At 42.4% G+C, this 14,354-nt stretch overlaps 1 protein-coding gene across 2 annotated transcripts in view; it reads right to left on the reverse strand.

The window, feature by feature from the left end:
* OSTN (osteocrin) overlaps positions 1–14,354 on the reverse strand; it is a 194,909-nt gene that overhangs the window by 1,343 nt on the left and 179,212 nt on the right. For both annotated transcript variants that reach the window (XM_085635872.1, XM_085635871.1), the window contains one exon: positions 11,808–11,909. In XM_085635872.1, the coding sequence (XP_085491998.1) occupies positions 11,825–11,909 (85 nt within the window). In that variant the 3' untranslated portion in view covers positions 11,808–11,824. The remainder of the gene's footprint in view (positions 1–11,807; positions 11,910–14,354) is intronic.

Raw genomic sequence — 14,354 nt, forward strand, 5'->3', positions numbered from 1 at the left:
GCCTACTCAAGTCTGGACTTTATGTAGAATAGACTCTAGTCTGGATTGCACAGATTTTGGTCACTTGTGCAGTGATTAGGGGTTTGTGTTTTGGACAGGGTGGTCCACGAGAGGCTGTTGGTACATGTGTGGGACCAGAAAGGTTAACAGTGAATGTATGCTATGTTATGTCATGTTAGCGGTGCTTGTATTGCGCATGGCTGCCCCAACAACGGGGCATCCCAGCGCTCGAGGACGGGTGACCGTGGTGAGTGTTGCTAGCCAGATGGAAAGACAGCCAGGTATTATCTGTTACTAAAAGCCCTGGGGAGAAGAGCACCGCATGCCCACACATTGTGTGCTAAATGGATGAAAACAGACAGGTTTTGATCTGCTTTCTGAATGCCCAATGATCTTGTGTGCTGCGTGCCCCAATTGGAATAGAGTTCCATAGGGCTGGGGCCAGGGACCTAAACGAGCACCCCCCGCTCTGCTCCTGCGCGCACTAGGAGTGCATGCCAGATGCAGATCTGCGGAGCGCAGTACTCACGTTGGGACATATGATGTGCAAAGCCCCTGCAGTATCTGGGGGCCCTGGCCATGTAAGATCTCGTGAGTGGTGCAAAGAGTTTTGAACCGAATTGTCTGTTCGATAGGCAGCCAGTGTAGGCGGTACAGGAGATGACAATGCTTAGGGAGGGCAAACAGAATGCCATTCTGTGCCCTTTGAAGTCTCTTTGTGACAGTTTTATTTACACCCAGTAGCAGTCTGTTACAGTAGTCAAGACGTGACAGAACCACCGATTAAATGATCACTTGTCAGGTAGAAGCGTCAAAAAACCCCAGAATGGTTTCATACCGCGTAGGTGGCCAAAACATGTAGGCTCTGATTGTAGTCCACTCAGCACCAATCATTTTTGGCTGCCTTGGTACAGTCTGCAGGTATGACTTGTGAATGTCCACAGTCAGTACCCAAATCTCTAAGAAATCTGAGGATCAAAATAAGAGACGATTTAACCAAAAGAGTGTGCTGAAATATGTGATGAATGCAACTAAAAGTTTTCTATTAGCTTGACCTGGTGGGGTGACAATCGCATTCAAAATTATGTTGCCTGCAAAATCAATTTACTTATTTAATAATCTTCTACCAAATGTACCACCAAGTGTTTATGCTTTTTTTTCCAGTATCTCTATTAGTAATCTCTGGAGCAAAAGTAAGGAAGCCGAGGACTCTTGGAATGTGACTAATCCACATCATAATGTGTTTGATTTGAGTGATTCAGTATTGTACATGAAGGATTTTATACCACAGTATGTAATGCTAATTAGCTATCATTAATGGTTTCCATAACAATTGAGTGGAAATTGAGAATTAGTTATTATTTCCTTAAACAATCACCATGGCCTTCTGATAGAAAGGCATTAAATCGAATCTAATATATTTTTTCTCAGTCTTTGCAACTGACTAATGTGATTTACGTGCACCAACTTTGACCAAAGAGAGGTGTACGGAACTTGTAGAGTTTCACTCCATGGAATTGTGCTGGGTTACACAAAAACTCTGTGCGATTCCATCAACAGACAGAAAATATTCCGCTTGCGATGCAATTTAGCACGAGCAGCACTGAAAACCAGTGCAAATGGCACCATAGTTTGCACAAGAGCGCGCTGCCGTACAAGATAATTTTACTGCAGCTCAAGTTGAAAATCTACTTGAGCGTCAGCAAATCTACTCAAACGGCAGCTCTCTGACCGCTACTGCTCGTGAATGCAGGTCCTACCCGAGTTAAAAATTCATACTAGGGAACACCAAATCTTGCTCTCACCCACCAGCTCACATATTCTTGAGTCTTAGAGCAGAACATTTCCAGCACATGGCGACTGGTGAAATTTGCCCTCCTCTCTGCATTAAACAGTAATCCAGAGTGGCCAAAATTCTACCAGTTGAGCAGGTGGAGTGGAATATTCCATCCACCCCTACAAAAGACCGAGTATTTTCTTATACTAGGTTTTGTTACTCGTCATCCTATAAATCTGTGGCCAAAACATTTTATTGTAAAAATTGGGCAAATGCCAGAGTAATTTCTCTGTAATAGGTTGTAAGAGATGTTCGCCTTGTTTGATTTTTTTGACGTTTATATATAAGCTTCAAAGTTGTGAAAATCCAAGCTACAGATTTCATAATTCAGCTGCCTTCCAACTTCTTCAAGGTCTTCAAGAGCCTTGGAATCCACCGCCAAAACCTAAGTGATGGCTGAAAAGAAACGTTTTTTGCCCCTCTTCCAAAAATGGAAATTAGTTTGTCTCTGTTTCATTAAATTTTTTACAGGAATAAAGACTTGACTGTGACTTTGGCTGGTAAGCAGCTTTGCAACCACTTGAAAGCCTTCAATTAACTTAGATGCAGTCATGTTTTTCAAAAGTGTTGGTCATTGAGCAGAATGACTGCTTTGCCTCTCATGGATAATGAATTTTTGTTGTGCGTGGGGGCGGGAACGGGGTTCTTTGATTTATATGTTCTGTCTATGAACCATCAACAGGATCAGGTACTTCTTCGATGATGTTAATTTAATCTTCATCTGCTTCTCACGTGCTGCCAGGATTACTGGAAGTTTGAAGCTGCTCTGAAAAGTCTCTAAAGAGTTTCTGCAGCAGATGACGATACATATCATTGGCTTATAGGGATATGGAGGGCGGGTCCGACTCAATGAAAGCCCATCCTTGGGGGGTGGGGGAGGGGCGGTGCGACCCCAGTGCCGCAGAAAACGACTGTAGCAGCGACATTACTTTTAGGATGCAAAGTGCAAACCATGGGATCAGTTTAAAGATCTGTATATGGCAGTTATGCATGAGGAATCAATCAATCAATCAGGGGTTTGTAAAGCGCGCTACTCACCCGTGAGGGTCTCAAGGCGCACACACAGCTGTTTCACTTCTTAAACACCAATAAAATGACCATTGATGCATGTAAATCCAAGCTGTGTCTGGATACTAAGGCCTGGAAAGAGTGGATAAGAATACTTTTCTGATGGGACGTGCTGTCTCTACATATCTGATGTTTCCAGAGGTACCATGTTGGATCGGTATCTGTACACAGAAAGATGGAGTGACAGTTCACATTCACTCTTAGAAACCTGCAGCCCGTCCCATCCAGCGATGACTGTGTGGTGTTTGCCGTGGGTGTTATACCGCTCTCCGCTGCCTCTGCTAGGTTTGTGCTGTATGAACACCATGGGCCTACCTTCAGGCATATCAGAGTCTGTGTGTCTTCTCTGCCCACCTGTCCTCTTTGGTCCTTTTAGCGTCCTGTGTTTTTGTATGTAGTAAGTTGCCAGAAACATGTCCACCACACAGTGTGATGCACAGCCTGAAACAGCTGAACAATACCTTAGTAGCAAACAGTGTATCATTTAACAAGTCTGCATCCTTTTGTGTCTTTTTAAATAAAATAGCAAGCATGAGGGATCATTAAAAAGCAGTTTCTTTAGTTCCAAGACCAGGAGCCTTCAGGGTGTCTGGGCAGCCAGCCTCAAAGACGCCCCAGAGTCAGTTCTCAAAAGAGCAGCAATGAGCCCATTGTTATGGTAAGCCTCAGACGTGCATGAAAACAAAAAAGAGGAAACATGAAAAAGAAAAATGTCTCCAACGCAGTTGTGAGGCCATTCAATGGTCAGCCATTATGAGTGTATAAAGCGTACATTGAAATAATCAAAATACAGATGATGTGTAATGATGGGAATAATTGTTTGATAGACAATTGTCTACATCAACTTAATCAAATTGTTTAATGGACAGTGAAAGTGCTGTTTGCAATTTAAAGGGCCAGCAGGGGTGCTGCCACGGCCAGGACGTTCGTGACAATATTTCACTTCTTTCTTATATATTCTGCATTAAGAAGGACAGTTTCGAGACAGCCTCATTGTCTGTAGAACATCCTCTGGAAACAGCTGCTAGCGAGCACCAAAGGAAATCAATTCAATTCTATTCATACGTATTTATATAGCGGCTACCCTCCCTGGGCATCCCAGCGCTGAGGCCCAAGGCGTACAATACTTCTGAATTCTAAGTCTTGCTGTAGGACCAGTTCCTGATCATACCGTATGGAGTTCTTCAACTGGATTCATTCTTTTGAAGTACTTTCAGGACTGGGGGTTAGAGGTCTGGATCCGAAAGAAACAACGCTTGTAAGATTGGAATACAAGTACTAGAGCAGCAGAATAGGAGTGCATGAGATAAGAACATCTGGACTATAGCAGCAGAACTGGAGTTTCCTAGATAAGAACATCTGTACTCGAGCTGCAGAACTGGAGTTTGTAAGAAAAGAACAACTGTACTCGAGCTGATGAACTGGAGTTCATGAGATAAGAATATCTGGACTATAGCTGCACAACTGGAGTTTGTTAGATAAGAACATTTGTACTTGAGCTGCACAACTGGAGCTTGTAAGGTTTTAACATCTGACCTAGAGCTGTAGAACCGGAGCTTCAGGCATGAGAACATCTGACCTAGAGCTGCAGAACTAGAGCCTGTGATAGTAGAACGTGTTCTAATGCTGCAGAACCAGAGCTGCTTGTGATCTTAGAACACTTGTACTTCTGCTGTAGAACTGGAGCTTGTAAGATAAGAACATCTGTACTAGAGCTGCAGAACAGGAGCTTGTGAGCTAAGAACATCTATACTTCAGCATGTAACATTAGAACATGTGTTCTAGAGCTGCAGAACCTGAGGTTGTGCCCTGGGAACACTTGCACTAGTGCCGTAGAACCATAGCTTGTAAGAGCAGAACATCTGTACTCGAGCTGCAGAACTGTAATTTGTAAGATAAGAATGTCTGTACTCGAGCTGCAGAACTGAAATTTGTAAGATAAGAACATCTGTATTACAGCTGCAGAACTCGAGTTTATAAGATAAGAACATCTGTACTTGAGCAGCAGAACTAGAGGTTGGAAGATAAGAACATCTGTACTAGAGCTGCAGACCTAAAGCTAGTAAGATAAGAACATCTGTACCAGAACTGCAGAACTAGAGTTTTTGAGACAAAGGCATCTGTACTAGAGCTGTAGAACTGGAATATGATAAATAAAAACATCTATACTAGAGCTGCAGAAATGGAGCTCGTAAGATAAGAACATCTGTACTAAAGCTGCAGAACTGGATCTTGTAAGATAAGAACATTTGTGTTACAGCTGCGGATCTAGAGCTTGTGACATTAGAAAATCTGTACTTGAGCTGCAGAACTAGAGCTTGTAAGATAAGAACATCTGTACTAGAGCTGCAGAACTAGAGCTTGTAAGATAAGAACATTTGTATTAGAACTGCAGAACTAGATATTACAAGATAAGAAAATATGTACGAGAGCTTGAGAACTAGGTCTTGCAAGATATGAATATCTATACCCCAGCTGTAGGACTGGATTTTGTAATATAGGAACAACTGTACTAGAGCAGAAGAACTGGAGCTTGTAAGATAAGAACATTTGTCTTAGAACTGAAGATCTATAGCTTGTGACATTAGAACATCTGTACTTGAGGTGCAGAACTAGAGCTTGTAAGATAAGAACATCTGTACTCGAGCTGCAGAACTAGAGCTTGTAAGAAAAGAACATTTGTGCTAGAGCTGCAGAACTAGAGCTTGTAAGAAAAGAACATTTGTGCTAGAGCTGCAGAACTAGAGTTTGTAAGATAAGAACATCTGTACTGTAGCTACAGAACTAGGGCTTGTAAGGTATGAACATCTGTACTCGAGCTGCAGAACTGTAATTTGTAAGATAAGAATGTCTGTACTCGAGGTGCAGAACTGAAATTTGTAAGATAAGAACATCTGTATTACAGCTGCAGAACTCGAGTTTATAAAATAGGAACATCTGTACTAGAGCAGCAGAACTAGAGGTTGGAAGATAAGAACATCTGTACTAGAGCTTCAGACCTAAAGCTAGTAAGATAAGAACATCTGTACCAGAACTGCAGAACTAGAGTTTTTGAGACAAAGGCATCTGTACTAGAGCTGTAGAACTGGAATTTGATAAATAAGAACATCTATACTAGAGCTGCAGAAATGGAGCTTGTAAGATAAGAACATCTGTACTAAAGCTGCAGACCTGGAGCTTGTAAGATAAGAACATTTGAGTTACAGCTGCAGATCTAGAGCTTGTGACATTAGAACATCTGTACTTGAGCTGCAGAACTAGAGCTTGTAAGATAAGAACATCTGTACTAGAGCTGCAGAACTAGAGCTTGTAAGATAAGAACATTTGTATTAGAACTGCAGAACTAGATATTACAAGATAAGAAAATATGTACGAGAGCTTGAGAACTAGGTCTTGCAAGATATGAATATCTATACCCCAGCTGTAGGACTGGATTTTGTAATATAGGAACAACTGTACTAGAGCAGAAGAACTGGAGCTTGTAAGATAAGAACATTTGTGTTAGAACTGAAGATCTATAGCTTGTGACATTAGAACATCTGTACTTGAGGTGCAGAACTAGAGCTTGTAGGATAAGAACATCTGTACTCGAGCTGCAGAACTAGAGCTTGTAAGAAAAGAACATTTGTGCTAGAGCTGCAGAACTAGAGTTTGTAAGTTAAGAACATCTGTACTGCAGCTACAGAACTAGGGCTTGTAAGGTAAGAACATCTGTACTCGAGCTGCAGAACTGTAATTTGTAAGATAAGAATGTCTGTACTCAAGCTGCAGAACTGAAATTTGTAAGATAAGAACATCTGTATTACAGCTACAGAACTCGAGTTTATAAGATACAAACATCTGTACTAGAGCAGCAGAACTAGAGGTTGGAAGATAAGAACATCTGTACTAGAGCTTCAGACCTAAAGCTAGTAAGATAAGAACATCTGTACCAGAACTGCAGAACTAGAGTTTGTGAGACAAAGGCATCTGTACTAGAGCTGTAGAACTTGAATTTGATAAATAAGAACATCTATACTAGAGCTGCAGAAATGGAGCTTGTAAAATAAGAACATCTGTACTAGAGCTGCAGAACTGGAGCTTGTAAGATGAGAACATTTGTGTTAGAGCTGCGGATCTAGAGATTGTGACATTAGAACATCTGTACTTGAGCTGCAGAACTAGAGCTTGTAAGATAAAAACATCTGTACTAGAGCTGCCTAACTAGAGCTTGTAAGATAAGAACATCTGTATTAGAACTACAGTACTAGATATTACAAGATAAGAACAAATGTATGAGAGCTTGAGAACTAGATCTTGCAAGATAGGAATATCTATACCCCAGCTGCAGGACTGGATTTTGTAATATAAGAACAACTGTACTAGAGCGGAAGAACTGGAGCTTGTAAGATAAGAACATTTGTGCTAGAACTGGAGATCTAGAGCTTGTGACATTAGAACATCTGTACTTGAGGTGCAGAACTAGAGCTTGTAAGAAAAGAACATTTGTAGTAGAGCTGCAGAACTAGAGTTTGTAAGATAAGAACATCTGTACTGCAGCTACAGAACTAGAGCTTGTAAGATAAGAACGTCTGCACTCGAGCTGCAGAACTGACATTTGTAAGATAAGAACATCTGTATTACAGCTGTAGAACTCGAGTTTATAAGATATGAACATCTGTACTAGAGCAGCAGAACTGGAGGTTGGAAGATAAGAGCATCTGTACTAGAGGTACAGAACTGGAGTTTGTTAGATAAGAACATCTGTACTAGAGCTTATGAACTAAAGTTTGTCACATAATAACATCTGTGATAGAGCTGCAGAATTGGAATTTGTAAGATAAGAAGATCTGTACTACAGATGCAGAACTAGAGGTTGTAAGATAAGAACATCTGTACTAGAGCTGCAGAACTGGAGTCTGTCAGATAAGAACATCTGTACTACAGCTGCAGTACTGGAGTTTGTAAGATAAGTACATCTGTACTGCAGCTGCAGTACTGAGTTTGTAAGATAAGTACATCTGTACTACAGCTGCAGTACTGGAGTTTGTAAGATAAGAACATATGTACTACAGCTGCAGTAATGGAGTTTGTACCATAAGTATATCTGTACTACAGCTGCAGTGCTGGAGTTTGTAAGATAAGTACATCTGTACTACAGCTGCAGTACTGGAGTTTGTAAGATGAGTACATCTGTACTACAGCTGCAGTACTGGAGTTTGTAAGATAAGTACATCTGCAGTAATGGAGTTTGTAAGATATGTACATCTGTACTACAGCTGCAGTACTGGAGTTTGTAAGATAAGTACATCTGTACTACAGTTGCAGTAGTTGAGTTTGTAAGATAAGTACATCTGTACTACAGCTGCAGTGCTGGAGTTTGTAAGATAAGTACATCTGTACTACAGCTGCAGTAGTGGAGTTTGTAAGATAAGTACATCTGTACTACAGCTGCAGTGCTGAAGTTTGTAAGATAAGTACATCTGTACTACAGCTGCAGTAGTGGAGTTTGTAAGATAAGTACATCTGTACTACAGCTGCAGTGCTGGAGTTTGTTAGGTAAGTACATCTGTACTACAGCTGCGGTGCTGGAGTTTTTAAGATAAGTACATCTGTACTACAGCTGCAGTGCTGGAGTTTGTAAGATAAGTACATCTGTACTACAGCTGTAGTAGTGGAGTTTGTAATATAAGTACATCTGTACTAAAGCTGCAGTAGTGGAGTTTGTAAGATAAGTACATCTGTACTACAGCTGCAGTGCTGGAGTTTATAAGATAAGTACATCAGTACTACAGCTGCAGTGCTGGGGTTTTTATTAAGATAAGTACATCTGTACTACAGCTGCAGTACTGGAGTTTGTAAGATAAGTACATCTGTACTACAGCTGCAGAACTAGTGTTTGTAAGATAAGAACATTTGTACTACAGCTGCAGTAATGGAGTTTGTAACATAAGTATATCTGTACTACCGCTGCAGTGCTGGAGTTTGTAAGATAAGTACATCTGTACTACAGATGCATTACTGGAGTTTGTAAGATACGTACATCTGTACTACAGCTGCAGTACTGGAGTTTGTAAGATAAGTACATCTGTACTACAGCTGCAGTAATGGAGTTTGTAAGATATGTACTTCTGTACTACAGCTGCAGTACTGGAGTTTATAAGATAAGTACATCTGTACTACAGTTGCAGTAGTGGAGTTTGTAAGATAAGTACATCTGTACTACAACTGCAGTGCAGGAGTTTGTAAGATAAGTACATCTGTACTACAGCTGCAGTAGTGGAGTTTGTAAGATTAGTACATCTGTACTACAGCTGCAGTGCTGGAGTTTGTAAGATAAGTACATCTGTACTACAGCTGCTGTGCTGGAGTTTGTAAGAAGTACATCTGTACAACAGCTGCAGTGCTGGCGTTTGTAAGATAAGTACATCTGTACTACAGCTGCAGTGCTGGGGTTTTTAATTAAGATAAGTACATCTGTACTACTGCTGCAGTGCTGGAGTTTGTAAGAAGTACATCTGTACAACAGCTGCAGTGCTGGAGTTTGTAAGATAAGGACATCTGTACTACAGCTGCAGTAGTGGAGTTTGTAAGATAAGTACATCTGTACTACAGCTGCAGTAGTGGAGTTTATAAGATAAGCACATCTGTACTACAGCTGCAGTGCTGGAGTTTGTAAGATAAGTACATCTGTACTACAGCTGCAGTGCTGGAGTTTGTAAGAAGTACATCTGTACAACAGCTGCAGTGCTGGCGTATGTAAGATAAGTACATCTGTACTACAGCTGCAGTGCTGGGGTTTTTAATTAAGATAAGTACATCTGTACTACTGCTGCAGTGCTGGAGTTTGTAAGAAGTAAATCTGTACAACAGCTGCAGTGCTGGGGTTTTTAATTAAGATAAGTACATCTGTACTACAGCTGCAGTGCTGGAGTTTGTAAGATAAGTACATCTGTACTACAGCTGCAGTGCTGGAGTTTGTAAGATAAGTACATCTGTACTACAGCTGTAGTAGTGGAGTTTGTAATATAAGTACATCTGTACTAAAGCTGCAGTAGTGGAGTTTGTAAGATAAGTACATCTGTACTACAGCTGCAGTGCTGGGGTTTTTAATTAAGATAAGTACATCTGTACTACAGCTGCAGTACTGGAGTTTGTAAGATAAGTACATCTGTACTACAGCTGCAGAACTAGTGTTTGTAAGATAAGAACATTTGTACTACAGCTGCAGTAATGGAGTTTGTAACATAAGTACATCTGTACTACAACTGCAGTGCAGGAGTTTGTAAGATAAGTACATCTGTACTACAGCTGCAGTAGTGGAGTTTGTAAGATAAGTACATCTGCACTACAGCTGCAGTGCTGAAGTTTGTAAGATAAGTACATCTGTACTACAGCTGCAGTAGTGGAGTTTGTAAGATTAGTACATCTGTACTACAGCTGCAGTGCTGGAGTTTGTAAGATAAGTACATCTGTACTACAGCTGCTGTGCTGGAGTTTGTAAGAAGTACATCTGTACAACAGCTGCAGTGCTGGCGTTTGTAAGATAAGTACATCTGTACTACAGCTGCAGTGCTGGGGTTTTTAATTAAGATAAGTACATCTGTACTACTGCTGCAGTGCTGGAGTTTGTAAGAAGTACATCTGTACAACAGCTGCAGTGCTGGAGTTTGTAAGATAAGGACATCTGTACTACAGCTGCAGTAGTGGAGTTTGTAAGATAAGTACATCTGTACTACAGCTGCAGTAGTGGAGTTTGTAAGATAAGCACATCTGTACTACAGCTGCAGTGCTGGAGTTTGTAAGATAAGTACATCTGTACTACAGCTGCAGTGCTGGAGTTTGTAAGAAGTACATCTGTACAACAGCTGCAGTGCTGGCGTATGTAAGATAAGTACATCTGTACTACAGCTGCAGTGCTGGGGTTTTTAATTAAGTTAAGTACATCTGTACTACTGCTGCAGTGCTGGAGTTTGTAAGAAGTACATCTGTACAACAGCTGCAGTGCTGGAGTTTGTAAGATAAGGACATCTGTACTACAGCTGCAGTAGTGGAGTTTGTAAGATAAGTACATCTGTACTACAGCTGCAGTAGTGGAGTTTGTAAGATAAGCACATCTGTACTACAGCTGCAGTGCTGGAGTTTGTAAGATAAGTACATCTGTACTACAGCTGCAGTGCTGGGGTTTTTAATTAAGATAAGTACATCTGTACTACTGCTGCAGTAGTGGAGTTTGTAAGATAAGCACATCTGTACTACAGCTGCAGTGCTGGAGTTTGTAAGATAAGTACATCTGTACTACAGCTGCAGTGCTGGGGTTTTTAATTAAGATAAGTACATCTGTACTACTGCTGCAGTGCTGGAGTTTGTAAGAAGTACATCTGTACAACAGCTGCAGTGCTGGAGTTTGTAAGATAAGGACATCTGTACTACAGCTGCAGTAGTGGAGTTTGTAAGATAAGTACATCTGTACTACAGCTGCAGTAGTGGAGTTTGTAAGATAAGCACATCTGTACTACAGCTGCAGTGCTGGAGTTTGTAAGATAAGTACATCTGTACTATAGCTGCAGTGCTGGGGTTTGTAAGATAAGTACATCTGTACTACAGCTGCAGTACTGGAGTTTGTAAGATAAGCAAGTCTTTACTAGAGCTGCAGAAATGGAGTTTGAAGGTGACTCAGGAACACAGGGCCCAACCGTGCGAGTGAAGAGTCTGGAAGAGATGTGACCCCATGAAACGTAGCTCCAGGCTCGTGTGTGCAGAAAGTGTAAGACCAAGAAACACCTTAGCAGGCCTACAGAAGTTCTAAACATGCTTCATGTACTTTAGGCCACTTGACAGTCTGCAAGAGATGTACCAGTTAACGAGAAGCCCCCCATACATAGAGGCAATGAGCACCTCAGCACCTCTGCCCAACTCTTACCTGGCAGTTCCGCCCCCCTAGCCCCGGGCGGTACTAGGGCGATTCACGCCGATCCTGTCTAAGGGAATCCCAAACCGTCTCTTCGGAAGTTCAACAACCTTCCTGCAAACACAAGACACAGCGGAAGTTAATAACACAACTTTCAAAGATTCCAATGCAGAGGCCATGCGTGACGTATGCACTCTGCTGATGCCAAACGGTGGAGAATTAATGATGCTAAGGAATTCAATCATTGTATTTATATAGTACACAATGTCCCCACACATGGTGTTGCGATGACAACAATCGTTGGCAAAGCCAGTAATGGTGACTTTGGCAAGCAGGTGCAGTAGTTAATATTTGCTTTACTTTTTTTAGCATAGGCCCCCAAAATAAAACAATGGAAATAGAGAAAGCACGTGCCATGTAAATAAAACAAATGGAAAAAAAAACTGCAGCTCAAACATGGTGGTAAATGCTTACTATAAATAAAAAATAAAAAAATTATCTCATATAATTTTAATAGAACAGTATGAGCGTTTCCTAGCAGGCTGGTGAACTTGGAACAGCTACAGAAATTGTATTATTGCTTGACATAGTAAAATATTATTTTTATTGGTGCAAACTGAAAGTCTTAAAGACCTTGAATTTTTGTAACTTAAAGATATGGACTGAACATGGGACAGGATTAAGAAACATTTGCTGACACAGTGAAGTATCGGCTCGTCAGCCCTGAGCAGAAGTGCACTTTTTCTTTGGGTGTGCACAAGTGATGAGTGAAAGGCTGTCACTCACAGTGCAGGGGCCAATGCCCCAAGGGGTTGACCCCTGCCCTATTCTCTGTACTGTGGTGGGAGGAAGCAAAATGTGATTGGCAGCTGGACACACCAATGGATGAAAGGGGCTGACCCAAAACCCTTCGGTGTACCATGGTGTATATGGATGCATTTTTTTATTGATGCATATTTTTGATTTTGAGGAACTGACGTGAGGACAAGCTGTTTCCTGGTGCTTTCTGCTGTGACCTTGTGACCCTGCCTCTGGTTGAATGTTCGTGGATGAGCTCTTGTAAACCCCGCCCTCTATCTTGTGATGGGACTTGACTTCGACTGGTACCGAGTCATCCTCCCTTCATGTTTACCCTCTGAGGGTGAAATCCGTCCTGAGTGTTGAAAGGCAGAGAACACCTTCTGGTAAAAGGAGAAGGTTCCCCCGGCAGATTTATCTACCCTTTTGGGTGCCAAGGAGGGATACTGCACCAGACAAGCGCTCAGCGTGGCCATGTGCAGCAAGCTATGGCACCCCATCGGGCAGGCGCATGTCTTAAGTAGTGAGCACTGGTTGAGGGGTGCACTGTGGTCCACACTCAGCAGTACATGAGCGTTCTTCTTCACAACAACAACGGTGGAGTCAACCAAGCGCTGCTTGGGTCCCACTTGTGCTGTAGAGACAGCCAGGCCCTACCCATGATGTAGAGTCAGTCAGACGCTACCCATGATGTAGAGTTACTAAGACCCTGTTGGACCCCACCCGTGATGTAGAGCCAGACAGACCCCACCCATGATCTAGAGTTAGTCAGGCCCTGCTTGGAACCCACTTGAGATGTAAAGTTGGTCACCCTTTGCTCGGATCACCCTCACTATGGTGTAGAGACAGTCAGACCCTACTCGGACCCCACCAGTTATTCAGGCACTGCTCAGATCCTATTTGTGAAGTAGAGTCAGTCAGCCTCAGCTGGATTTCCCCCATCCCCCATGTTCTAGAGTTAGTCAGGCCTTGCTTCTACCCTCAGCTCGGATCTTCTCCCCCGTCCTCCTCAGACCCTACCCGTGATGTAGAGTTAGGTTATACCCTGCTCACATCCAGGCCATGATGTAGAGTTAGTCAGGTCCTGCTTGGATCCTACTTGTGATGTAGAGTCAATGAGACCATACTCGTGATTTGCAGTTAGTCAGGTCCTGTTCGGACCCGACCCGGGATGTAGTGTCAGTCAGATCACTCCTGTGGTGTAGGCTTCGTCACACCCTGCTCGGACACTAGCTGTGATGTGGTCAGTCAGACCATACCCATAATGTAGAGTTAGCCAGACCCTGCTCAGACCCCAGCTGTGATGTAGAGTCAGTCAGACCCTACCCATGATGTAGAGATAGTCAGTCTCTGCTCGGATCCCACCCGTGATGTAGAGTCACTCAGACGCGGCCCATGATGTAGAGTTAGTCAGACCCTGACCCATGATGTAGAGTTATTAAGACCCTGCTCAGACCCCACCCATGATGTAGAGTCATTCAAACCTGACCTATGATGTAGAGTTACTAAGACCCTGCTTGGACCCCAGCTGTGATGTAGAGTCAGTCAGACCCAACCCAAGATGTAGAGTTAGTCACATCATGTTCAGACCCCAGCTGTGTTGTAGAGTCAGTCATACTGACCCATGATGTAGAGTTAGTCAGACCCTGCTCAGACTCCATTCATGGTGTAGAGTCAGTTAGACCCTACCCATGATGTAGAGTTAGTCAGACCCTGCTCGGAACCCAGCCGTGATGTAGAGTCAGTTATACTGACCCATGA

This window comes from Triturus cristatus, chromosome 11 (genome assembly GCF_964204655.1).
Source record: "Triturus cristatus chromosome 11, aTriCri1.1, whole genome shotgun sequence".
NCBI classification, from domain to species: domain Eukaryota; kingdom Metazoa; phylum Chordata; class Amphibia; order Caudata; family Salamandridae; genus Triturus; species Triturus cristatus.